At 43.8% G+C, this 26,048-nt stretch overlaps 3 protein-coding genes and 1 pseudogene across 3 annotated transcripts in view; 3 read left to right on the forward strand and 1 right to left on the reverse strand.

Annotated features, from left to right (window-relative positions):
- Positions 1 to 382: 382 nt before the first annotated feature.
- Positions 383 to 5,002, forward strand: LOC106573343 (partitioning defective 6 homolog gamma). Its single transcript, XM_014148314.2, has 3 exons — positions 383 to 499; positions 1,052 to 1,274; positions 1,919 to 5,002. The coding sequence occupies exons 1-3, from the start codon at positions 431 to 433 to the stop codon at positions 2,950 to 2,952; spliced, it is 1,326 nt and encodes a 441-aa protein (XP_014003789.1). The 5' UTR covers positions 383 to 430; the 3' UTR covers positions 2,953 to 5,002.
- An 826-nt stretch (positions 5,003 to 5,828) lies between these two features.
- Positions 5,829 to 10,522, forward strand: LOC123743212 (activity-dependent neuroprotector homeobox protein 2-like; annotated as a pseudogene).
- A 493-nt stretch (positions 10,523 to 11,015) lies between these two features.
- Positions 11,016 to 13,700, forward strand: LOC123743213 (putative ribosome-binding factor A, mitochondrial). Its single transcript, XM_045719255.1, has 7 exons — positions 11,016 to 11,430; positions 11,698 to 11,728; positions 11,927 to 12,097; positions 12,402 to 12,514; positions 12,717 to 12,801; positions 12,897 to 12,946; positions 13,040 to 13,700. The coding sequence occupies exons 1-7, from the start codon at positions 11,186 to 11,188 to the stop codon at positions 13,410 to 13,412; spliced, it is 1,068 nt and encodes a 355-aa protein (XP_045575211.1). The 5' UTR covers positions 11,016 to 11,185; the 3' UTR covers positions 13,413 to 13,700.
- LOC106597662 (zinc finger protein ZFAT) overlaps positions 13,701 to 26,048 on the reverse strand; it is a 28,880-nt gene continuing 16,532 nt past the window's right edge. Inside the window, 15 exon segments of the mRNA XM_045719246.1 lie at positions 13,701 to 14,698; positions 14,898 to 15,034; positions 15,183 to 15,303; positions 15,431 to 15,555; positions 17,556 to 17,694; positions 17,900 to 17,988; positions 18,253 to 18,426; positions 19,476 to 19,625; positions 19,878 to 19,962; positions 20,092 to 20,324; positions 20,473 to 21,832; positions 23,036 to 23,399; positions 23,710 to 23,827; positions 23,830 to 23,856; positions 24,541 to 24,723. Coding sequence (XP_045575202.1) covers positions 14,477 to 14,698; positions 14,898 to 15,034; positions 15,183 to 15,303; positions 15,431 to 15,555; positions 17,556 to 17,694; positions 17,900 to 17,988; positions 18,253 to 18,426; positions 19,476 to 19,625; positions 19,878 to 19,962; positions 20,092 to 20,324; positions 20,473 to 21,832; positions 23,036 to 23,399; positions 23,710 to 23,827; positions 23,830 to 23,856; positions 24,541 to 24,723 — 3,527 coding nt within the window. The 3' untranslated portion in view covers positions 13,701 to 14,476.

The following is a 26,048-nucleotide window of genomic DNA, read 5'->3' on the forward strand; positions in this document are numbered from 1 at the left end:
AAGAGAAGAAACCGCGTCCTCCGGTGGAGAGGAGAGGGAAGCTATGGAAAGGATGAGGGCGGTGAAGAGAAGAAACTGCGTCCTCCGGTGGAGAGGAGAGGGAAGCTATGGAAAGGATGAGGGCGGTGAAGAGAAGAAACTGCGTCCTCCGGTGGAGAGGAGAGGGAAGCTATGGAAAGGATGAGGGCGGTGATGTCATGGTGGTTAATTAACTTTACCCAATCCGTCTGCCCCGGTCCCGCACCAGTCAGTGGGGAACAACACAGTCTTTTTATGTGACAGAAGAAAGCAGTAACTCCTCCCGCACAAGTACGGGAAAACGGCTTTGTATGAAGAAGCGTAACTTTACGCACAGGCAGCAGACAGTGGATCAACCTGAACCCACAGACGTAGTAGTCTACAACCCGGTGGGGCTCTGAAGAATAAGAAAATGAATCGGAGTTTAAGTAAATCGCAGTCTTCTTTGCAGTATCGTGCGACAGTGGAAGTGAAAAGCAAAGTAAGTAGCCGCGCGGGAGTTGGACATCCTGTTTTATGGGCTGACTATTGTTCCATTTGGAGAGGATGCTGGCTAGCTGCGCAATGTGCTCCCGATAAATGGAAGAATAACGGTCCTTGACTAAAATTATATATAGTCCTACAACCAATATGTCACCCTAGTGTAGGCTACTGTCATTTTTTAAATGCGTTTATGCTTTTATGGTACGAGATAATCTGTTTACCACCAATTTGGTGGTCCATCCACCCATTAATTGCAATTTTTACCTGTCATAACATTATTTTTTAGATTAAGTAATGTGTTATTACCTGCATGTGTAATAGCCAATAAGCTAGATAGATTTTCTGCTCACAATCCTTGGCTGATCTACAGGTACATGTATATATATATATTTTTTGCTCCATATCATCTTAGTTTAGTCCAGTAGCCTAATACATTCCTGACACTCAATATAAAAATCACATTTGTCAATGAATTGCTTTGATTTGTCTAGTATGGAAAGGACAACTTTTCTTTATCTTTCAAAGTTTCTCCGAAAAATTCTGTCTTTAGTATGGAGCAGAGTTCAGAAGGTTTTCCCTTAACCGCTCCAACCCTGGCGAGTTCCAAGATTTCTACAAGCTCATCCTGTGCCTGCACCGTCTAACCAGCATTGATGTCATAATTGGCTATGCAGATATCCAGGGAGAACTACTACCCATCAATAACGATGACAACTTCTGCAAGGCCGTGTCCACTGCTCCCACCTTACTGCGGATCTTCATACAGAGACAAGGTATTCACCCAGAACAGACCAGTCAGTTGTTTCACTCTAAAGCCCTAAACACAACCAACTGTAGTTATGCAAGACTATGCCAGTCATTATGGTTGTCTGCCATTAAAAAGGTAATAAAACTAGGTAACATCGATAGGCTTCAATAACACTGAGATAACATATCATTCAAGGCTGAGACTGGAATTCAAATATCCTTCTTGCATGCTTTCTTCATAAGGGATTTATCAGAGTTGGCATCAGGAAAGTTGTTTATGTGCGTCTCCACCAGCAGCAGAAGGGGAAGTCATTTAGTTGTCCAGGGTTTATGTTTATTTTCATGTAATTGCTGTGCGCTGCTATTTTCGTATGTTTGTTTACACTATCTACATTTGTTTCCCTTGTTTATGTAACCTCAGGAACTCCTGTTTATATAGTTTATAGAGTCAGAACATATTCTGCTGCAATCCTTTCTGATGTTGACAGTATGATTTATGTCCTGGTTGTTGTGCTAAGTCAGAAGTTGTTTCTTGCCCACATTGACCCACACAGTAAAACAAACAATGCATCAGTTTAGTTGCATTGTAGCCCTTAGAGGAATTAGACTAGTTGGTGCATTTGACAATTTTGCTTTTCAAGACGTGTACTAACAGATTTCCTGTTCACAGAGGAAGTAGACGACAATATCTTCTGCCCCAATGCCACTGTGACACGCCGGAGGAAGGTGCCAGCAATCCCTCTGCCACGCGGCGACGTGAACCGCAAAAGGCCCACGGTCCACATCAGCAGGCCGCAGGACTTCCGTCCCATCTCGTCCATTATTGACACAGATTTCCTGCCCGCATCTCAGCGCCGGGTGCGCCTTTACCGCCAGGGCTCAGAGAAGCCCCTGGGGTTCTATATCCGGGATGGGACCACTGTGAGGGTGACTCCCCACGGCCTGGAGAAGGTACCTGGGATCTTCATCTCACGGCTGGTCCCTGGAGGCCTGGCTGAGAGCACAGGGCTGCTGGCCATCAACGACCAGGTGCTTGAGGTGAATGGGATTGAGGTGATGGGCAAGGTGTTAGACCAGGTGACAGACATGATGATCGCAAACAGTCACAATCTTATCATCACGGTGAAGCCGGTGAACCAGCGTAATAACATAGTGCGTACCGGCAGCTGGATGTCGGGGATAAACTCAGGCAGTGTCAGCTCTTTAGACTACCATAGTTACCACAGCATGCCCATCTGTCAGAGTTACCACAGCATGCCTATCTGTGTGGGAGCCTACAGCTTCACTGATGACGAGCTCCAGAGTGACGAGGACTTGGACATTGTGATTGAGAGAAGACTCAGAAACTCATCCCGTCGCTCCAGTGCCTCCACCTCCACAGCCTCCCGTTCCCAGGCTTGGTCCCAGCCCCAGCAGAGTCCTAGGCCTTCTCCTAGGCCATCCACCCGGCGACCTCCCCGTCGGCCTTACTCTGTCATCTCCTCAACCTCCTATCACTCACAGCCCAGCCTCACTAACCTGAACCTCAGACTGAGCCGAGACCTGACCCTGCAGCAGCACTACGGCAGCAGCCCAGCCATCAGGGAGATGAATGGAGGTGTGTTTAACCACAGCAGCCTGCTCACCCTGAGGACAGAGCTACGACACAGCCTGGTGCTACAGAGGGGAGGAGTGGAGGAGGACGGAATGGTCATCACCTTGTGATTCTACAGTCAGATTCTAGAACACTACAAACCACAGGGGGCTGCTGAGGGGAGGATGGAATGGTCATCACCTTGTGATTCTACAGTCAGATTCTAGAACACTACAAACCACGGGGCTGCTGAGGGGAGGACGGAATGGTCATCACCTTGTGATTCTACAGTCAGATTCTAGAACACTACAAACCACAGGGGGCTGCTGAGGGGAGGACGGAATGGTCATCACCTTGCGATTCTACAGTCAGATTCTAGAACACTACAAACCACAGGGGGCTGCTGAGGGTAGGACGGAATGGTCATCACCTGATTCTACAGTCAGATTCTAGAACACTACAAACCACAGGGGGCTGCTGAGGGAAGGACGGAATGGTCATCACCTTGTGATTCTACAGTCAGATTCTAGAACACTACAAACCACAGGGGGCTGCTGAGGGGAGGACGGAATGGTCATCACCTTGTGATTCTACAGTCAGATTCTAGAACACTACAAACCACAGGGGGCTGCTGAGGGGAGGACGGAATGGTCATCACCTTGTGATTCTACAGTCAGATTCTAGAACACTACAAACCACAGGGGGCTGCGGAGGGGAGGACGGAATGGTCATCACCTTGTGATTCTACAGTCAGATTCTAAAACACTACAAACCACAGGGGGCTGCTGAGGGGAGGACGGAATGGTCATCACCTGATTCTACAGTCAGATTCTAGAACACTACAAACCACAGGGGGCTGCTGAGGGGAGGACGGAATGGTCATCACCTGATTCTACAGTCAGATTCTAGAACACTGCAAACCACAGGGAGGGGAGGACGGCACATAAAAATGGCCAGAATTAAGTGAATGGTATGGTATAAAACACGTGTTTGATGTATTTGATACCATTCCACTCATTCTGCTCCAGCCATTACCACGAGCCTGTCCTCCCTAATTAAGGTGCCACCAACCTCCTGTGCTACAGACACTGCCGGCCTTTGTTATACCTTTTCTATACTTGAGACTGAGGAGACGTTTCATATTGGCTGGTTCCCAAATGACACCCCATTTCCTATATATCGCACTGCTTTGACCTGGACCCTGGTCACAAGTAGTGCACTATAAAGGGAATAGGTTGTTGATGATTCATTGTGAATTCAGCGATCTGACCTTTTGAACCCACTTAAATGGTGTCCCTCTCAGGGTCAGTTTCTCAGCACATTTGAAACCACAAAGCGGAGCGCCACAGCATTTAATATGGAAATAGTCATGAAACACCATTAGTAGTAAATCCAGTTCTGGCACTTGTTATACTGTGAATGTACATGTCCTTTACATGTACTGCTGATGCATTGAGTAGAGAGAGTGTATTATTAAAGCTACAGCACTGTTGTGGTTTTATTATGTCTCCCAAGTGGCACAGCGGTCTAAGGCACTGCATCTCAGCGCTAGAGGCTTCACTGCAGACCCTGGTTCGATTCCAGACTGTATCACAACCGGCTGTGATTGGGAGTCCCATAGGGCGGTGCACAATTGGCCCGTCATTGTAAATAAGAATTTGTTCTTAACTGACTTGCCTAGTTAAATAAAGGTTAAATAAATATGTCTAATGCTATTTATGAGGAATAAATCCTTAACTATCCCCTTACCAAAATATCAAGCCATTACGTGTGGCCCAAATGTCATTATGAATTGTGTCATTATGAACTGTGTCATTATGAACTGTGACATTATGAATTGTGTCATTATGAACTGTGACATTATGAAGTGTGACATTATGAACTGTGTCATTATGAACTGTGACATTATGAACTGTGACATTATGAACTGTGACATTATGAACTGTGACATTATGACCTGTGTCATTATGAACTGTGACATTATGAAATGTGTCATTATGAATTGTGTCATTATGAATTGTGTCATTATGAACTGTGTCATTATGAATTGTGTCATTATGAACTGTGACATTATGAACTGTGTCATTATGACCTGTGTGAGCCACTGGCATTTGTTTTCTGTGAGTGTTCAGCCCTTCTGTCCATAGGCTTTGATTAAAGAGCATGTGGGCTAAATATCAACCACAGTTTCAGTGATTTGTGATTTGCTCACAGTAGGCCCATAGGGTTAACTCAGTAGGCCCATAGGGTTAACTCAGTAGGCCCATAGGGTTAACTCAGTAGGCCCATAGGGTTAACTCAGTAGGCCCATAGGGTTAACACAGTAGGCCCATAGGGTTAACTCAGTAGGCCCATAGGGTTAACACAGTTGGCCCATAGGGTTAACTCAGTAGGCCCATAGGGTTAACTCAGTAGGCCCATAGGGTTAACACAGTAGGCCCATAAGGTTAACACAAAGATGAAACATAGTCTCCCTGACCCACTTCAACAATACAGATGTAGACCATGCTTGCTGATAAATTATCAAAAATATTGTTCAAGTACCTAATGCTTGACCGTGCCTTGAGCTCACCTCTGACCTGGTATGATATTTGTTGTCATAATGTTCTGCATATGGGAAATGACATTGACCAAAAATACTTACAGCTGCATAAATCTCTCATTGAACCAGACAAATGTGTCCATTTGAATTCTAGAATTCTCTATGTATACCATTAAAATTCTATATGTATTCTATATTCAATATGAAGATATGCCATGTTTACTTGTTGTAGTTTATTCCCCATAGGTGTGATTTCACAGGGTGCCCCAAGCTGCAACAGGTATGATATGAATTGATGAGTGTGATACACCTGGTGGCAACAGGTGTGATCCCCAGTGGTGATCAAGGTCAACTCAATTGTTCTACTGTGCTCAAAATGGTCCAGGGTAAGAATTAGAGACACACTCATTTGATTGGAGGGTCATGACCATGCAATATGTTAATGAGCAAACGTCACTTCCTCACTTCCTGTGCGCCATGTTTCCTATCAATAGTTGGATGATGCTCTTCAACAGAACAAACAAAAGAAATGGTTGATTAAAAATAGAGGAAATTCTGCCATTATTGGTATTATAGGCGAAGAAAACGATTTGATAAGTGCATGCCGAGTATTTCATGGTATATTTTTCATAGCTGTGTAGTGCGCGCGCCTAAGCTCTTCTCCACTCGGATTGGTGAAAACAGACTCACGAGCACGCACTCTGTCGAGAGCTTTCTCTTCGACTGCCAGGTCGTGTAAGGTACACTTTCCCAAATGTATCTTCAGTATATATCTGCATGATTAACATTGTGTCCAAAACGTTGTTGCAATTCACCAAATATTTAAATCCTGCCGCCGAATGTGTATGAGCGGTGAAGTTACCTCAGTGACCTGTCTGTGTGTGCATGCAAATGAGGCAACGCGATGCTAGCATCAGTCATCCAGCTAGCTAACAACTGTTTTAGCTGCCTTGCGCAGATGCACTATTATTATGCATCCTGACTGTTTATCAGTGGTTTAGTATTTCTCTGCTCATTCTTCGTAGTTATTTGCTAGCCAGTAACATTCAACTGTCAGTGCGCCATTCACATAATTATGTAACTTGTCTTAGCTGCAGTTTTTCGCAGCAGACGATGTGACCAAATTCTAAGTTTTATTACTTGCCTGGTCATTTTGGCTGGCATTGCGTTCATGTAGCCAGTAACGAAAATCGAGGAACATACCATTTCCGCCAACAATGACTAATGACAAAGTTGTTATCATTTTATATATAACTATTTATGGGATTCAGGGGCAACCGCTTGCTTGGCCTACTAGTCCAGAGGCACCTCCACTAAATGCTACTTTGTATCACTGACACTGAAGTGGTTATTGTTAACAGTATATACAACAAAAACCTGATTTAAAATGTCTTGTTTTTGTTTCTAGGCCTACCTCTAGCTTGTGAAATGAACCTTTTATTTACTGCTGTGTTTTGCTCGTGCAGGGAAAAGATGTACCAACTACCTGTGGAGAAATTGGACAAAATCAGACAATCAAGGAAGAGAGTCAAAGATATTCTATGTGACATTGGACTTGACAACTGCAAAAAGTTGTTGGATGTAAGTTCTGTTTGTACACTACAAACGTTCAAGCACAGATATTAGTGGGACTTTGTTCACTGTAGCTACTCTTAATAGAATATTGATAGATTCATTTTGCATGAACCATCTCTTGGTCGATTTTGTTTTCCAGGATCTTAAATGCTTTGATGCAGGAGACGACTGTTTTGAGAACACAGACTGGGAGGATTTAACGGATGGTTACCATGGCAAAAGGAGAAAAAGGGTACGCTCATCGTTGTGGAGGACAAGTCATTTATTATTCTGTCATAATAGCTGTTGCAACACTGTAATATGTCTTAACTCTAGATTTTAAATGTAACATGAATATTTAAATCACATGCTAACTTCATCATTATTATTTAAATCACTCAGTGGCCATATCGCAGGGAGATGCTATGCTGTGCCCTGTGCTGGTTCTCTACCCGGTCATGGTACACCTTCAGAGGACACGTCCAGCGCTGTCATGAGGAGGAGGAGGACATCAGCGCCCTGTCCTCCTGCCCCAACTGCTCCTTCATCAGCCAGCCTGACATCACCAATCAACACATCAAGCTGTTCCACGGGGGATCAGCCAAAACCACCAGTGCCTCATGTACTTTAACCTCCACCACGTCCCATACTACCATCCATTCAGTCTCCACCACTGACGTAGGAGACAAGTACTCGTGTCGAGGCTGTGGGTTCCACGACTCGCTGTTCTATGTCATGAGAAAACACGTCCTGGTGAACCACTACGGATCGTTGTTGAACCGTTACTATGGTCACCGGAACGAAGCGGAACAGACAGCGGACGGGGTCAAATTGTCCACGTTCTTCTGCAGGATGTGTAACATGCCGGCGGAGACGTCAGAGCACCTGCTCTACCACATTCTGAGCTCAGACAAACACAAGGAACTGCATGCGCACATCAGGCCCTTCATCGTCGAACACGTCAACACAAACCTCAAAACTAGCATAAGGAACAGCCCGCAGCAGAAGCTTCCGAACCTGGCTCCCAGGGCTGTCCAAAAGGTAGTCTCTCTGGTCTCCAAGAACATTAACCAACAACAACCCAACGGAAGGTCCATATCAAAAAACCCTTCCACCGGTACTATGCTTTTGGCCGCTCCAAGTAACACAACGGCCCTTGTGTGTGGTCCAGACCAGAGGCACATGTTCCTCCCCACACAGGGCCCAGGAGGAAACGGCTTAATACTCACTCAGCAGGCTGTGACTTCTCTTCAGAACCGTGCTGCCTTGCCCACCTCCACACTCGTCAAAGCTGGTCCCATCAGAATGATGCTGCCCAACACCCAGCAGAATGCCACCAAACCGGTACCAATAACAATTAGAGTTCCCCAACAACAACAACAGCCCCGACAGGTCCTACTTCCACCTGGTGTCCAAATCAATGTCCAAAACAAGATGGGTGGTGGTTCCCAGCCCCTTATGTTGACCCAGTCTGGTCCCAGAGGAGCCGTCATGTCCTCCCAGTCTGTCCGTCTGGTCCCTACTGGCAACAAGGTAAACGGCATGCCAACCTACACACTGGAAACTGTTCAGGTTGCCATGCCAGTCCAGTCTGCTGGGGTCACCCAAATTGTCAATAAAGGTGTGCTTGTGACGCAGAACATGACCACTCTACAACAGCAGAACAAGCCGTCGACTATTATCGTCATGGGAAACGGTACGGTGTCCAATCAAATGCCTAGCACGGCCGTGATGAACCAGATACAAGGTGACAACAGCACTGAGAAACCCAAAGAGTTGGCTGTGCAGACACAATTTCTGAAGAAGATGGAGAATAACACAGTGAAATGCACAAGATGTAAAACGTTATTGTCGGAGAAGGGTATTTTTCAGCATTTGTTGCATGGTCTGCAGTGTTTGCTCTGCCCACTGGTGTTCTATTCCATCCAGCAAGTCATGGAACACATGGGTAAGGAACACAAGCTCTCAGACAAAGCCAACTGTGACGTCCTGAAAGAGAAATATCGTCTGGGAATCAATCCCCAGGGGAGCCTTTTGTTTCCCTTTTTGACATGAGCGCAAATGTCCCTAAAGACCTGCTGGCAGACAAGGAGCTAAACGTGGTTCTGGTCACATCGACTAAAGACCGGATCTATCTGAAGCTGAGACGAGAGTCCATCAAGTCAGCATATCAAAACCTAGCAGAAGACGGTTGTCCCTTCTGTCCAGAGAAGCCTCAGAACGGGGAGGATTACGAGCTCCATCTGAAGACAAAGCACCACATTGTACCCACTATACATGCCATACTGAAGGCCCCAGCCTTCAAGTGTGTATACTGCCTGGGGGTGTACACAGACAAGTCCACTTCCAAAACCATCTCCATACACGTCCAGCGCTGCAGGTGTGCCCCCAAGGCAGCCAAGGATGCAGAGAGATTGATCAACCCTGATCCAAATGCCCAGACAATCAACGGTGGCGTGCCGGCCGCTGCCCTGGATCAGAGCAGACAGAGTAGGTCTAGGGAAGTGACAGGGGGGGCCACCAAGCAGCAGGTGGGGCACAAATCCAAACCTGGTGCTTTTACATTCGACCCCACTGTGTCCCTGGTGCTGGATCCCACAGGAATGGAGATGCTTCCCTTCCAGGATAGAAAGGAGTTCCTCACCAGATACTTCCACCAGAGGCCCTACCTGTCTAGGAAAGAGATGGAGGCCCTGGCAGGCCGCCTGTGGTTCCAGAGGACTGATGTGGCGTCTCTGTTTGGAGCGAAGCGCAGCCGGTGTATGAAAGCGCTCCGACAGAAGAAGACTAAGGTTCTGATGGGGTTTAACTGGACTGAGCTGAGCAAGCTGAAGCACGACCTTGTTGTTCCAGAGATTGAACCTGAAGAGAAAGCTGAGCCAGGGAAAGTAAATGTCTAACTTACTGTATGCACAGTCATTCTGCAGACAGAATGCATTCAAAGTGAGTCAGTGTGCAAACAAAAAGAAGAGGAAATATATTAACCAAATTGCAAGCTGTGTTTATCTAGAAGATATATTTTGGATGTATAGAAAGAAACGGTGATAGCCCTTGTCATTATTTTCTTATTATAAAAAGGGAATTTTAAAGAAAACAATGTCATCTAGACAACATTTGAAGATGAGAAAGAGTCATGAGAATAGATGTCCCTTTGAGGTCATGAAAAAAAACTCTAACTAATATTTGTCAATTAACACTTGAGTTTATACATGTACCCATTTTGACAAAAACTACAGTGTGGACCAATTTTTTTTGTACAATTGTAAAGAGTGTTTAGTAGAATTTAAATGTGTGTAGATATTTTATACGATCTGTTAATATACCCAAGAACTTGTGAACACATACGATATTTATTTGGAACATCATGTCATTGATAACTATTTGTACAGTATAACTTCACAGCCTGGGCAGCTTGTAAACACGCACTATTTGGCTCAAAACTAAAGCAGTTTATTAGCATAATATGCTGTAGTAGATAATAAAGTGACATTCAAGATGCATAGTACAAGTGCCTCGGTTCTCCTATAGAAGTTTTCATGCTCAAATGAACCATTGTTTCCATGCTGTGCTAAATTAAAGGATGTGTGTTTTTCTTCTTTTCTAGAGATGACCTCGTTGATCTGTGTTTTTGTTTTGCCCATAAATTACCCATAATTATTTGTAAAATGTTAGTTTGTTTCTTTTGGGTTTGGCATGTGGATTAAAATGAAATAAATATAGTATGTCCTGGCTTGAAATACACCCAACAAGGTTACTAGTAGATTTATAGAAATTGTTTTAACAATGAATTAATATTCTCTAACCTTATCTGTGGTATAAATCCACAATCGATGATTCCTAGCTGACATTGGGTGTACAGGCATTTTACTTCAGAAGAGTTCAGATATTTTGAACGATAGTGTCCTGTTCTCCCAGGCTGCTGGCCTGGAGTAGGTTTATAGCAGGCTAAAGTAGTGGAGTAGTGGTGAGGTTTTACTGGGTGCAGGGTTAGGTAGGGCAATTCTTTCACAAAGTGTAATGAATACATACTACAGAATAGTAGGCAGATACACAGCCAATACAGTAGGTGGCGGCTTGCACCTATAACATTTGTTTGCCACAATACCAAAAACGAAGTAGCTTTGACAACGATTGCTTCTGCCTTAACCCATTCTTCAGACAGACATTACTAGTTGCGCAGGGTGATGTTTATATACATGCTAGCTAGTTAGCTGGTGTGCGACCGAAGAAATCACTAGCTTTTTAAAGATTTCAGTAACATATTGATCATGTTTGGAATTAATACATATTCAAGAGTAAAACCATGTCTAGTTGTTCAGCATTACGCGAGCAGTTGTATGGCTATGAAGAAACGGACCGGCGGCGGTGTCGAACTTGGTCCTCAGCATCGAGTCCATCATTTGAACTGCGAGCACCGTTCCGTCTCATCAGTTTGTCATGACAGAAGAGATTTTCACACTTCTTCCAAGTGTGCTGGTAAAAACCTGTTGAGGAAGTTTGTCAACAAAACAAAGTAAGAGAACGTTTTGGTAGCAAGCCCTGATTTGATTAATCATGTCTTGCTAGCCTAGCTATCAAGTAATCAGCCGACTGAGCCTAGTAAGTTAGTACTCTTACTAGCCTGTTTAGTCTGTTTGAGCCGTCATGTCAAATCCTTGTCACGCCAAACATGTTTGGCTTGACAATGACAGTTGTTGGCATGAGCACAAACGGATCAGGTACCAGGCTCATCTTCTGCTATGACTTGAGTAACGTTTTCTAAATGACATGTCTTCAACAGGAAGAAGCTCTGGTATGAAACACCGCCCCAGGTTGGTACACTGTCTCATGTCGTGATTTAGATTGTAATTAGGCTTATTCTCAGCCTGGCCCCTTATCTGTTTGTGCAACGCCTGTTCTGTTGTCATTGGCATACCAATTCCATAAGGAGTTGTCAAGACAGTAGAAACAGACTGGCACTCAGGCTTGCTGTATCCGGTTTCACACTTTAACCTTCGTAATTCTGACAGGGGCCACCGTCCAGTCAGCTCAGTGCTCTGAAGCCACCTAAGAAACAAAGCCAAGGGGACAACATGCGCACCAGAGTCCTCAACTCCATCCTGTACAAGGCCATCACTGATCTACTGAGCTCCCCTGAAGTCAACTATGAGGTCTACAACTACAGTGTGGACATCTCAAGGGTAGGAATAACCTAGCCTGGGTGCTGGTGTGTTTGTGCAATCATGCCCACTCCCTGTCACTCATTGTCATGTTTGGCTGGACAATGACAGCATTGAGCACTTGCTGATCTGGGACCAGGCTAGGAAGTACTTCAGCTTGGTCTGAAATATTCAATGACATTTTGGTAATGCAAGGTAGCTTCATAAAATTGGTGCTATTATTGTGTACAGTTCCATTCTAACCCTCTCAGCACTGCCTGGACTGCGCCAAAATGCAAAGTCCTTCCGTTTGAGTTGTTATAATATTGCGTGTGTGTCACATCAGGTGTCACTGCCTGCAGACTTCTCTAGTTGCCGGGTCTATTGGAAAACCAGTGGTGTGTCAGAGAGGGATGACCAGATTCAGCAAGCACTGGACAAGAGCAGCCCTCGAATAAGGTAAGCACTCTCTCAGAAAATAGCAGTACTCTTCTCTTTCTGATGATTTTAGCCTGGTTCCAGGTCTGTGTGTTCTTGCCAACGGTCCATGTCAAGACAAAACATGACAAGGAGTTGTCAGGATAGCACACAGAGACTGACACTCAGGCTAGGTTGTTTCAGGATGATGTTAGAGAGAACCCCTGTGCTGCTCTGTTAACAGGTACCTCATTATGGCTCATCAAACCCTTGGTGGTGTCCCTCCTTTGGTTTTCATAAAGGATAAACAGTACGCAGCCATGTCTGAGGTAATTGGCATTTCATATTCATTAGAACACAAACAACATTCAACATTTTATGAAAGACTGCTGATGAACTTTGTGCTTGTGGACTGTGCTGTTAGGTTGAAAACCTACTCAAGATGGCTGACTTTGGTCCTGAAGATGGACTGGGGTGAGAAACAATCTTTATGACGACTGGGGCTCAAATAGTAAATACAGTCAAGTGAGTTTTTGAAGTTGACTTAATACATCTAATATCTTACAGAGAACGACTGCATGTAGTGGAACCAGGACAGCCCACCACGTCTAAAAAACCTGTGCTGTTCGGGGTTGACCACGACGCTCTCAACAAGCAGATCCTGGACTACAAACTGAGGGTCAAAGACACTACCTCAAACACCCTGGCACCAGAGCTCACACTGCAGCAGCTGGAGGTGCTGGCAGAGTACAGGAAGCAGAAGATAATGGAGAAGAAGAAGAAGTCCAAACGGCCCGTTGATGATGACATCACTCCTAAGGAGTACCTTCTGTCCAGACACAGCCAGGGTCAGGAGAGGGAGGAGGAGGACGGCCGGGAATTCAGCCAGGAAGACGACCACGTCAGAGAACTCATGGCTGAGGAGAGCAGGAAGTCCTAGATCCTTAGTTGAAAAGGTGAAATGTCAGTGACGAAACATCACAATTTGTAATCCCGGGTATCATCTCCATCACAGACTTTCCTATTTGGAAGTCCAACTTGGGAGAGTCGTTCAAGTGGTTTGTTTCGCCGTCTGAACCTTGTATTTGTCACTTCCGAGGAGCATTGGAAGGCAACATGAATGACCAGTGTACTGGAGAGCCACTCATCTAACATATGTGTTCTGGTAGTTCTACACCAGAGATCAGACATGGGTGAATTGTTCATGTCAATAAACACTTTCAAGCTATTGAGTTTGTCATGATGCGTTTAATTGTTCATTGACTAACATTCCAATAGGTGTAGAACTATTAGTCAACAGGATGGGGGGTGTACAGATAAACATGATCAACAATCTAGTCCTATAAAGAATCCAGTCCTGTAAATGATCCGTTGTAAACATTAAAGGCACATCATGCCAAAACTGCAACCATGTTGTAAGCTAAGTAAGGCTGAGATGCAATCTGAAAAGGCGCTTGACATTTTAAAAGGTCATTTCCGATTAAGGCGACCTCTGCAGCGTTTACCTTGAATGTGATCTCTGTGAACGCGGTAACATAGCCTTTCAAAGGCTCATTGTCGACAGCGTTACAGATTGAATCCCGACATGAATATTTGAATTATCCACATTTTATTCCCTTACTAAATGACTTATACACTTGTATAAAAAGTACATTCCAAAATCTTGTTTTCTAAGAAAAGCCTTTGATATATTAAGTTGAATTAACATAAGGAAATGCTAATCACAGAGAAAAGGCATAAGCGATGAAATGATACATTTCAAGCCACTATGTTATTCCAATCAAAGCCATTGGAGATTGGTTGTGGGTTTCATAGAGCAAGCCAGGGTGGAGTTCAATAGGGCACACTAGAAAAATGTCTAGCAACGGAACAATACAAATCTGTGTTCTAATTGGACAAGTTCAGGTAATATCTCCCTGTTTTCAAAATGTCTTCCACCTACTGAATGACCTGGGATGAAACTGTTGACTGCTCCTCCATGCCTGCACCAACGCTCTGGCCTGCTCAGATAGATTCCACAGTATGCTCCTCGGTCTCCACAGCCTCTTGGACATAGACAATGAACTGGGAGGCGTCCTCTCCCTGAGTGTACACGGTGACCGTCTCCATGCCCTCCACATCATCAGACGACACCACCAGATGGTGCTCCTCACCCAGCCCCATGGAGGCTGCCTGCTGGAAGGGGTCCTGGATCATCACAGTGTGGGTCCCCTCCTCCTCAGTCACCTGGAAGATGGTGGAAAGAGGATTGGAATGTGTTGGAGTGGGATGTCCTAAATGGCAACATATTCCCTATTGACAAGGGCCCAAGCACCATATTCCCTTTTATAGTGCACTACGTTTGACCAAAGGGCCCTGGTCAAAAGTACTGCACTATTGGCACCCTATTCCCTTTATAGTGCACTACTTTTGACACTGCTCTTACCTGCTCCACCACGGTCACTCTGCCAGGGACCATGGCCACTGCTGTGGCATCATTAGACTCTGCCCCCAGCTCAATGATCTGCTGCAGGATGTTAACCGCTGTGGGATCCAGCCCTTCCGTGGTGGTCGCCACCACCCCTAAGCAGATCATTCCAATACATTAAACACAGTGAGGGACACCAAGGATATTTCAACTCTTTGTCACTCTGTTGTATGTGGCTTGACAAGGAGCAATGGTGTTGGCAAGAGCACAAACAGATCTGGGACCAGGCTAACTTGTCCTAACCGTTCTCTGTGAACCTGAGGTCCTGGAGGGCTGACACGGCAGCTTCGGTCCCCTGAGGGTCCTCTGTCTCAGTGATGTGGAGGTACTGGGTAAGGGGCTCCTCCACCGACTGCTCCACCACCTCAGAACACACACACACACACACACACACACACACTTAACACAGTGTCTAGACATAGAAAAACATCTTAATATTGACCATATATATATATATATATATATATATATATGAGACTATTAAACCTTACCTCCCATTGGTTGAGACCAAGCACGTCACTCTGAATCACTTTGAGGCCATGCTTGTTCTTCAGGTGTCTGTTCATCTCCCACTTGGTACCGTACACATAGTCACACACAGGACACTTCACTCCACCTAGAGATACAGGACAGTCACACACAGGACACTTCACTCCACCTAGAGACACAGGACACTTCACTCCACCTAGAGATACAGGACAGTCTCACACGGGACACTTCACTCCACCTAGAGATACAGGACAGTCACACACGGGACACTTCACTCCACCTAGAGATACAGGACAGTCACACACGGGACACTTCACTCCACCTAGAGATACAGGACAGTCTCACACGGGACACTTCACTCCACCTAGAGATACAGGACAGTCACACACGGGACACTTCACTCTATCTAGAGATACAGGACAGTCACACACGGGACACTTCACTCTATCTAGAGATACAGGACAGTCACACACAGGACACTTCACTCTACCTAGAAACACGGGACACTTCACTCCACCTAGAGATACAGGACAGTCTCACACGGGACACTTCACTCCACCTAGAGATACAGGACAGTCTCACACGGGACACTTCACTCCACCTAGAGATACAGGACAGTCTCACACGGGACACTTCACTCCACCTAGAGATACAGGACAGTCTCACACGGGACACTTCACTCCACCTAGAGATATAGGACAGTCTCACACGAGACACTTCACTCCACCTAGAGATACGGGACAGTCTCACACGGGACACTTCACAGCAACCAGATGTGCAGGTCAGTCCTCTGTTTCACTGAGGACACATTCAGCTCCACGTTCTAGGGATATACAGGACAGTCTCACACGGGACACGATTCAGGTCCTCGTTTTTACTGAGAGACACGGGACACTTCAGCTCCACCTAGAGATACTGAGGAAAGTCACGATCACAGGACCTTCCTCCACCGAGAGATACAGGACAGGTCTCACACAGGAAGACTTCACTCCACCTAGATATACTGAGGACAGTCTCACAGGACACTTTTTTACTGACCTAGAGATACAGGACAGTCTCTTTTTACACGGGACGATTTCAGTCTCGTACCTAGAGATACAGGACAGTCTCACACGGGACACTCTGTTCCACCTAGGAAAGCGACAGGTCTCGTTTACAGGACACACAGCAAACAGTGTGCAGGTTCCTCCTCTGTTTTACTGAGGAAAGGCCGATTCCAGGTCCTCTGTTTTACTGAGGAAAGGCCGATTCCAGGTCCTCTGTTTTTACTGAGGAAAGGCCGATTCCAGGTCCTCTGTTTTACTGAGGAAAGGCCGATTCCAGGTCCTCTGTTTTACTGAGGAAAGGCCGATTCCAGGTCCTCTGTTTTTACTGAGGAAAGACCGATTCCAGGTCCTCTGTTTTTACTGAGGAAAGACCGATTCCAGGTCCTCTGTTTTTACTGAGGAAAGGCCGATTCCAGGTCCTCTGTTTTTACTGAGGAAAGGCCGATTCCAGGTCCTCTGTTTTTACTGAGGAAAGGCCGATTCCAGGTCCTCTGTTTTACTGAGGAAAGGCCGATTCCAGGTCCTCTGTTTTACTGAGGAAAGACCGATTCCAGGTCCTCTGTTTTACTGAGGAAAGGCCGATTCCAGGTCCTCTGTTTTGGAGATGGGTCTACTGGAACTGACATGACTGATTTTATTTAACCTTTATTTAACTAGGCAAGTCAGTTAAGAACAAATTCTTATTTACAATGACGGCCTCCCAAAAGGCAAAAGACCTCCTGCGGGGACGGGGGCTGGGATTGAAAAAATATCAATATAGGACAAAACACACCACGACAAGAGACAACACAACATAAAGAGAGACCTAACACAACAACATAGCAAGGCAGCAACACATGACAACACAACATGGTAGCAACACAAAACAGGGCACAGACAACAGCACAAAGGGCAAGAAGGTAGAGATAACAATATTTGTTTCCCTATTAAACTTAGTTGAATACATTGACTAAGTCTTTCTGGATAAGAGCATCTGCTAAATGTTAATATATATGTAAATGTGTTTCTGGTTGGTACAGTATGATCTCCACAAATGTATTGTCCATTCCAGAGATCGGTGTGTCTCTGCTGAGCGACTCACCTTGCTGCTCCACAGCCTCAGAGGTGGCTGGACCAGGCCCTGCGTTACAGTACTCCTGGTTGGGGTGCTTCTTGCTGTAATGTCTCTTCAGGGGTCCTGCTATGTTACAGGAGTAGTGACAGTGGCCGCAGCGGTAGGGCTGTGGAAAACACATTTCAACTGGCTTCCAACAATAATGAAGACTAGAAAGGGTCCTTTTACTGAAGGAACATTGTGCTTCCTTAAACTGTCCAAATGTATTTTATGGTAGTGGAAGTTTAACTTGTTAGAGGCTGGTGTTGATACATTGATGCTAGTGACTGTATTATAAAATCTTTATATAGAGACAGCCCTCTTCTGATTACCTTGAAAGAGGCGTGCTGCTCCATGTGTCGTACCAGTAGAGGTTTCTGTGCAGCGCTGTAATCACACTCTGTACATTTGAACTGCTTACCTACAGTATGGAGGGACAGAGACAGGATGACAATACTCACCTGCTGGTTAATTACAGTCAAAGATAAGACTTCAATGTTAACTACCCCCACTAGATCCCAAATGGCACCCTATTCCATATATAGTGCACTACTATTGACCAGAGCCCTATATAGTGCACTACTTTTGACCAGGAACTCTGGTCAAAAGTAGTGCACTATATAGGGAACAGCGTACCATTTGGGACTCACCCTAGATCTCAAAGCGTTTGTGGGTTTTCTCTCACCGTCCTCTGTGTGCATCAGCTTGTGGCTCTTCAGAGTGACCTTGGACTTGAACTTCTTGCCACACATGTCACACAGGTGTGTCTTCTCCGTGGTGTGTCTGCTCATGTGGGCCTTCAGGTTGCTCTTACTGCGGCTGGCGTAGTCACACAGGGAACACTTGAAGGGCTTCACTCCTAACAGGGGAAGAGATACAGTGGCTTTTACATTTTGGTCATTTAGCAGACACTCTTATCCAGAGGGATTTACAGTCAGTAGTCATTTAGCAGACACTCTTATCCAGAGGGATTTACAGTCAGTAGTCATTTAGCAGACACTCTTATCCAGAGGGATTTACAGTCAGTAGTCATTTAGCAGACACTCTTATCCAGAGGGATTTACAGTCAGTAGTCATTTAGCAGACACTCTTATCCAGAGGGATTTACAGTCAGTAGTCATTTAGCAGACACTCTTATCCAGAGGGATTTACAGTCAGTAGTCATTTAGCAGACACTCTTATCCAGAGGGATTTACAGTCAGTAGTCATTTAGCAGACACTCTTATCCAGAGGGATTTACAGTCAGTAGTCATTTAGCAGACACTCTTATCCAGAGGGATTTACAGACAGTAGTCATTTAGCAGACACTCTTATCCAGAGGGATTTACAGTCAGTAGTCATTTAGCAGACACTCTTATCCAGAGGGATTTACAGTCAGTAGTCATTTAGCAGACACTCTTATCAAGAGGGATTTACAGTCAGTAGTCATTTAGCAGACACTCTTATCCAGAGGGATTTACAGACAGTAGTCATTTAGCAGACACTCTTATCCAGAGGGATTTACAGACAGTGCATTCAACTAAGGTAGGAAGAACAACCACACATCACAGCGATAAGACAACCACACATCACAGCGATAAGACAACCACACATCACAGCGATAAGACAACCACACATCACAGCGATAAGACAACCACACATCACAGCGATAAGACAACCACACATCACAGCGATAAGACAACCACACATCACAGCGATAAGACAACCACACATCACAGCGATAAGACAACCACACATCACATTCGTTGCAAGTAAAACTTTCCTCTAAAAAGTTAAGTGTGGTAGTTGCTATTGCCTTTTAAAAGGTGTAGAAAACCACTTCGGGCCACCTCAGAGTCCAAAAGTAGAACGCATTATAAGGAATAGGATGGCATTTGGTACGCAGTCTAATGAGTTTGATTGTCCTACCTTGGTGAGCCCAGATGTGCTGCTGCAGATCAGCTCCGTTCCTCATGAAGTAGCTGTCACAGTAAGGACACTTAGACGCTCTCTTCCCGATCAAGCCCTTCATCTGCACCCTCACCCCAAGCGCCTCAGAGATGGTGTTCATCGGCGTATCTGCAGATAAGAGCGAGTTTTACCTACATAGCCAGCGTCCTGTCCAGAGGCTGTACATTAAAGCTGCCTCAAGATTCAGAAACAGGACAGGCTCCTGCCCTATGGGCCGTTCTGGCTCGGACAAGGCTTATTTACCTTCATGCCTGGCTCCAATCAGGAAATGGGTATGATATTTTGGATTTAAACATCATTAAAGCTCTGCTGTTGTAATAGAACACCAAACAAAGATTGGGCTTAGTTCTGGTCTCTTACCTGGATGAAAGTTCTTGATATGATGCTTCAGTTTATCTTCAGTGAACGTTTCCTCACACACAGGGCAAGCAAAGCTTCTCTTCTCCTTAATATTGGATTAAATTGATGATGTTAAGAGTCAACAAACAAACATTTCAATGTAATAATGATCAGATTATGTGACTGCCTTTAGGCCCTGGTCAAAAGTAGGGTTCCATTTGGGCCCCAGACTCACGTTGTCAAAGTGTGTTTTGAGGTGGGCCTGCAGCTTGTACTTGTCAGGTGTGCAGTACTGACAGTGTTCCATCGGACACTGAAGCAGGATGTTACTGTGTCTCTGGATCAGATGTCGCTTCAGACAGTTCTTGGTGATGGAAGAATAGCTGCACTGGGTACAGTAATGTAGATGCTCTTTTGTGTGAGTACGCACATGCATGTTGTAGTGGACTTGGTACCAGAAGAGCTTTCCTAGACAGGGAACAAAAAAACAGCTGGTTTACAGATGAATTACAAACACAGGAAATGATGAAATTACAAACTCTTGTAAAAAAATGCAACTTATACTGCTAGAATAAAATGATTTCTATGTCAATATATTTGCGTGATATATTCTTACCACAGTATTCACATTCCAGGTCCCCGTATACTTTTCGGATTCTGTCAAAGACAACCATGTTCAGCTGCCTTTTCTGCAACTTATCTAGAATCTGTTGGAAAGCGCTCCTCTCCTCCGTTGTGCCATCTTCTCCTTGTGGGCCAGCTGAAGCATTTGTTTGACCTATGACCTCCCCCTGAATCAGAACCAAAGACCGGAGAGTCTCCTCAACATGACCTTGTGATGTTGATGAAGAGCCTTTGTCTTCTTCTGGATGCTGCTGGTGGCCCATTGACTCCTCCTTGCCTGAAGGCTTTTCTACCAAAGTGTCTTGTTCAGCCACAATGACGTTATTCTCCCCATGAGGCTTGTCTTCCTCCACCAGTGTCTTATCAGGTCTCTCCTCACGGATTACTTCCTGGGTCGTGCCTTTGCTTGCTGTCTGGGTTTGTTCAGGACTGATTGGCTCAGTTCTGTCTTGTAGAGTCTCAGTCTCTTGTGCAGGTTGGTTCAACACGCATGTCTCTACAGTCTGCTCCTCAGGGCCCGGATCAGGGACCACCTGTTCCTCCCCCTCCCCCAGCCCCTCTCCCTGTTCCTCCCCCAGCCCCTCTCCCTGTTCCTCCCCCTCTCCCAGTCCTTCCTCCTGTTCCTCTGAAGGGTCACCAGCGAGGGCCTCCTCCTGTTCCTCTGAAGGGCCACCAGCGAGGGCCTCCTCCTGTTCCTCTGAAGGGTCACCAGCGAGGGCCTCCTCCTCTTCCTCTGAAGGGCCACCAGCGAGGGCCTCCTCCTCTTCCTCTGAAGGGCCACCAGCGAGGGCCTCCTCCTGTTCCTCTGAAGGGTCACCAGCGAGGGCCTCCTCCTGTTCCTCTGAAGGGTCACCAGCGAGGGCCTCCTCCTGTTCCTCTGAAGGGTCACCAGCGAGGGCCTCCTCCTCCTCCTGCTGGGCGTTGAGTAGAGATAGCTCCTCAGCCATCCTGATCTCATCCTGTCTCAGCATCTCTCTCTTGATGTCGTCCCCCGGCTCCAGCAGACAGAAGCTGCTGTTGATGGACTCTGAGAACCCAGCCGCCTCCTCTGACTCTGGGTGAGCCTCCTTCAGGTGGGCCTTCAGCCGCACGGAGCTGACAAACTTCTGCTGGCAGGCGGCACACACGTAGAGGAAGGGATGCTTGCGGACGTGAGCCTGGAGAGCCTGGAACTTGGTGCAGCCGTGGTCACACAGCTCGCAGCCAAACGGCCTCTCACTACCGTGGACCATCATGTGGCGGTCACGGTCCAGCTCGTTCTTGAACTTGCGGTCGCAGATCTGGCAGTCGTAGAGGAGCTGCCGCTTGCCTTCTCTGGTCTGTAGACTGTACTCATGGTACGAGTCCTTCACCTTCATAATAATACATGTTATTAATAACTACATCAATAAGATCTCATAATACATGTTATTAATAACTACATCAATAGGATCTCATAATACATGTTATTAATAACTACATCAATAGGATCTCATAATAATACATGTTATCAATAAGATCTCATAATAATACGTTATTAATAACAACATCAATAAGATCTCATAATAATACATGTTATTAATAATTACATCAATAAGATCTCATAATACATGTTATTAATAACTACATCAATAAGATCTCATAATAATACATGTTATTAATAACTACATCAATAAGAGCTCATAATAATACATGTTATTAATAACTACATCAATAAGAGCTCATAATAATACATGTTATTAATAACTACATCAATAAGAGCTCATAATACATGTTATTAATAACTACATCAATAAGAGCTCATAATAATACATGTTATTAATAACTACATCAATAGGATCTCATAATAATACATGTTATTAATAACTACATCAATAAGATCTCATAATAATACATGTTATTAATAACTACATCAATAAGATCTCATAATAATACATGTTATTAATAACTACATCAATAAGATCTCATAATAATACATGTTATTAATAACTACATCAATAGGATCTCATAATACATGTTATTAATAACTACATCAATAGGATCTCATAATAATACATGTTATTAATAACTACATCAATAAGATCTCATAATAATACATGTTATTAATAACTACATCAATAAGATCTCATAATAATACATGTTATTAATAACTACATCAATAAGATCTCATAATACATGTTTTTAATAACTACATCAATAAGATCTCATAATAATACATGTTATTAATAACTACATCAATAAGATCTCATAATAATACATGTTATTAATAACTACATCAATAAGATCTCATAATACATGTTATTAATAACTACATCAATAAGATCTCATAATAATACGTTATTAATAACTACATCAATAGGATCTCATAATACATGTTATTAATAACTACATCAATAAGATCTCATAATACATGTTATTAATAACTACATCAATAAGATCTCATAATAATACGTTATTAATAACTACATCAATAGGATCTCATAATACATGTTATTAATAACTACATCAATAAGATCTCATAATAAAGACAGTATAAAGACATATGATAGATTTTTAAAAAGAGAGCGCTCCTTCACCTTCTTGTCCTCTAGGTCGTGGCTCTCCCTCATGTGTTTGAGCAGGTTCTTGACATCAGAGTACTTCTTCTTGCAGAAGAGACAGTGCTGCTTGATCTTGTGGTGAACTCTCTCCACGTGCACCTTGAGGTGGCCCTTGCTGAGGCACTGGAAGGAGCAGTGTTCACAGCTGAACTTCTCTCCCGTGTGCTTGCGCATGTGAACGCTGAGGTTGGCTTTGATGGCACTGGCGTAGTCGCAGTGTGGGCACTTGAAGGGTTTCTCGTTGGTGTGGGTTCGCAGATGGGCCTGCAAGGAGTGGCGGAACTTGAAGACCTTGTTGCAGTATTCGCAGGTGAAGATCTTCAACTGGGTCTGTCCTATTCTGTATGAACGAGGAATGTTGCAATACACATACAGTAGAACCAAATATGTGTTGCTGTTTTTCCAAAGTAACTTGCCAAAATTCTATTTGAGCTATAGCAAAAACATGATGTTTGTATCTACAGTAACAATGCTGAAATCTGTTGTTGACACATCCATTAAAGTGTTACATATAGTAGCCTAGACTATGACATACTGTAGACTACATTGATTCAGTTCACTCAAGACATCATTATGTTTATTAATGCCACAATACAGTCTGGGTACTTTATCTTCAACTGCTGTGTGGTGTACAACCCAAATGTCTGTACCTGTTGGACTTTAATGGCACTTCATAAGCAGCTTGTTGTATGGAATATTCTTGAAATCCTCTCTTCTGTCCTGCCTCCTGAGGGTCTGTGTCTGCTGTAGCAACCGGCTCTGCCGGGTGGCCTCGATCGGCACTATCCTTGTGGCACCTAAATAAACAAATACACAGACAGATAAACGTTTATACAAGTCATCGGGGAATACATAGACTATAAACTTTCCTGATTTTTCATACATAAAACTCTGAAAATGTACCATCAGCAACAGTGTGAATCTATACTTTTCTGGATAAAATCTGAAGATCCTCTGGTTGATCCATGTGCGTACCAATGGCAGCGTATTCCCTATGGGCCCTGGTCAAAAGTAGCACACCATGTAGGTAGTAGGGTGCCATTTGGGGCGCATCCATAATATAGTTGTAGCTTACCAGGAAGTGCCTCATGAGTGGTCAGAACCACACTGATGATAATGTAGTTGTAACTTACCAGGAAGTGCCTCATGAGTGGTCAGAACCACACTGATGATAATGTAGTTGTAACTTACCAGGAAGTGCCTCATGAGTGGTCAGAACCACACTGATGATAATGTAGTTGTAACTTACCAGGAAGTGCCTCATGAGTGGTCAGAACCACACTGATGATAATGTAGTTGTAACTTACCAGGAAGTGCCTCATGAGTGGTCAGAACCACACTGATGATAATGTAGTTGTAACTTACCAGGAAGTGCCTCATGAGTGGTCAGAACCACACTGATGATAATGTAGTTGTAACTTACCAGGAAGTGCCTCATGAGTGGTCAGAACCACACTGATGATAATGTAGTTGTAACTTACCAGGAAGTGCCTCATGAGCGGTCAGAACCACACTGATGATGGGGTTCTTGGTGCCTCCTGCTGGTTCCTGCTCCTTCACAAGGGAAACCTTCTCAGAGCGGAGTGGCCGTGGCCTCTTTGAGCTTCTCTCCCTATCCTCCTCTTTGCCTTCTGCTGCGCGAGGTTCAGCCTCAAACTCTTTGTCTGTGGGAGAGAGATCATGAAAACTAAGCATCAATCAATAAAACAGAGCAGATATACATTTAGATGGTGAACATATTGATATAGACATTTAGATGGTGAACATATTGATATAGACATTTAGATGGTGAACATATTGATATAGACATTTAGATGGTGAACATATAGATATAGACATTTAGATGGTGAACATATTGATATAGACATTTAGATGGTGAACATATTGACATAGACATTTAGATGGTATAGATATAGACATTTAGATGGTGAACATATAGATATAGACATTTAGATGGTATAGATATAGACATTTAGATGGTGAACATATAGATATAGACATTTAGATGGTGAACATATAGATATAGACATTTAGATGGTGAACATATAGATATAGACATTTAGATGGTATAGATATAGACATTTAGATGGTGAACATATTGATATAGGCATTTAGATGGTATAGATATAGACATTTAGATGGTGAACATATTGATATAGACATTTAGATGGTGAACATATTGATATAGACATTTAGATGGTATAGATATAGACATTTAGATGGTGAACATATTGATATAGACATTTAGATGGTGAACATGTTGATATAAACATTTAGATGGTATAGATATAGACATTTAGATGGTGAACATATAGATATAGACATTTAGATGGTATAGATATAGACATTTAGATGGTGAACATATAGATATAGACATTTAGATGGTGAACATATAGATATAGACATTTAGATGGTATAGATATAGACATTTAGATGGTGAACATATTGATATAGACATTTAGATGGTATAGATATAGACATTTAGATGGTGAACATATTGATATAGACATTTAGATGGTGAACATATGATATAGACATTTAGATGGTGAACATATAGATATAGACATTTAGATGGTATAGATATAGACATTTAGATGGTGAACATATTGATATAGACATTTAGATGGTGAACATATAGATATAGGCATTTAGATGGTGAACATATAGATATAGACGTTTAGATGGTATAGATATAGACATTTAGATGGTGAACATATAGATATAGGCATTTAGATGGTGAACATATAGATATAGACATTTAGATGGTGAACATATAGATATAGGCATTTAGATGGTGAACATATAGATATAGACATTTAGATGGTGAACATATAGATATAGGCATTTAGATGGTGAACATATTGATATAGGCATTTAGATGGTAACATAGATATAGACATTTAGATGGTGAACATATTGATATAGACATTTAGATGGTGAACATATTGATATAGACATTTAGATGGTGCATATAGATATAGACATTTAG

Source organism: Salmo salar, chromosome ssa05 (assembly GCF_905237065.1).
Source record: "Salmo salar chromosome ssa05, Ssal_v3.1, whole genome shotgun sequence".
Taxonomy (NCBI): domain Eukaryota; kingdom Metazoa; phylum Chordata; class Actinopteri; order Salmoniformes; family Salmonidae; genus Salmo; species Salmo salar.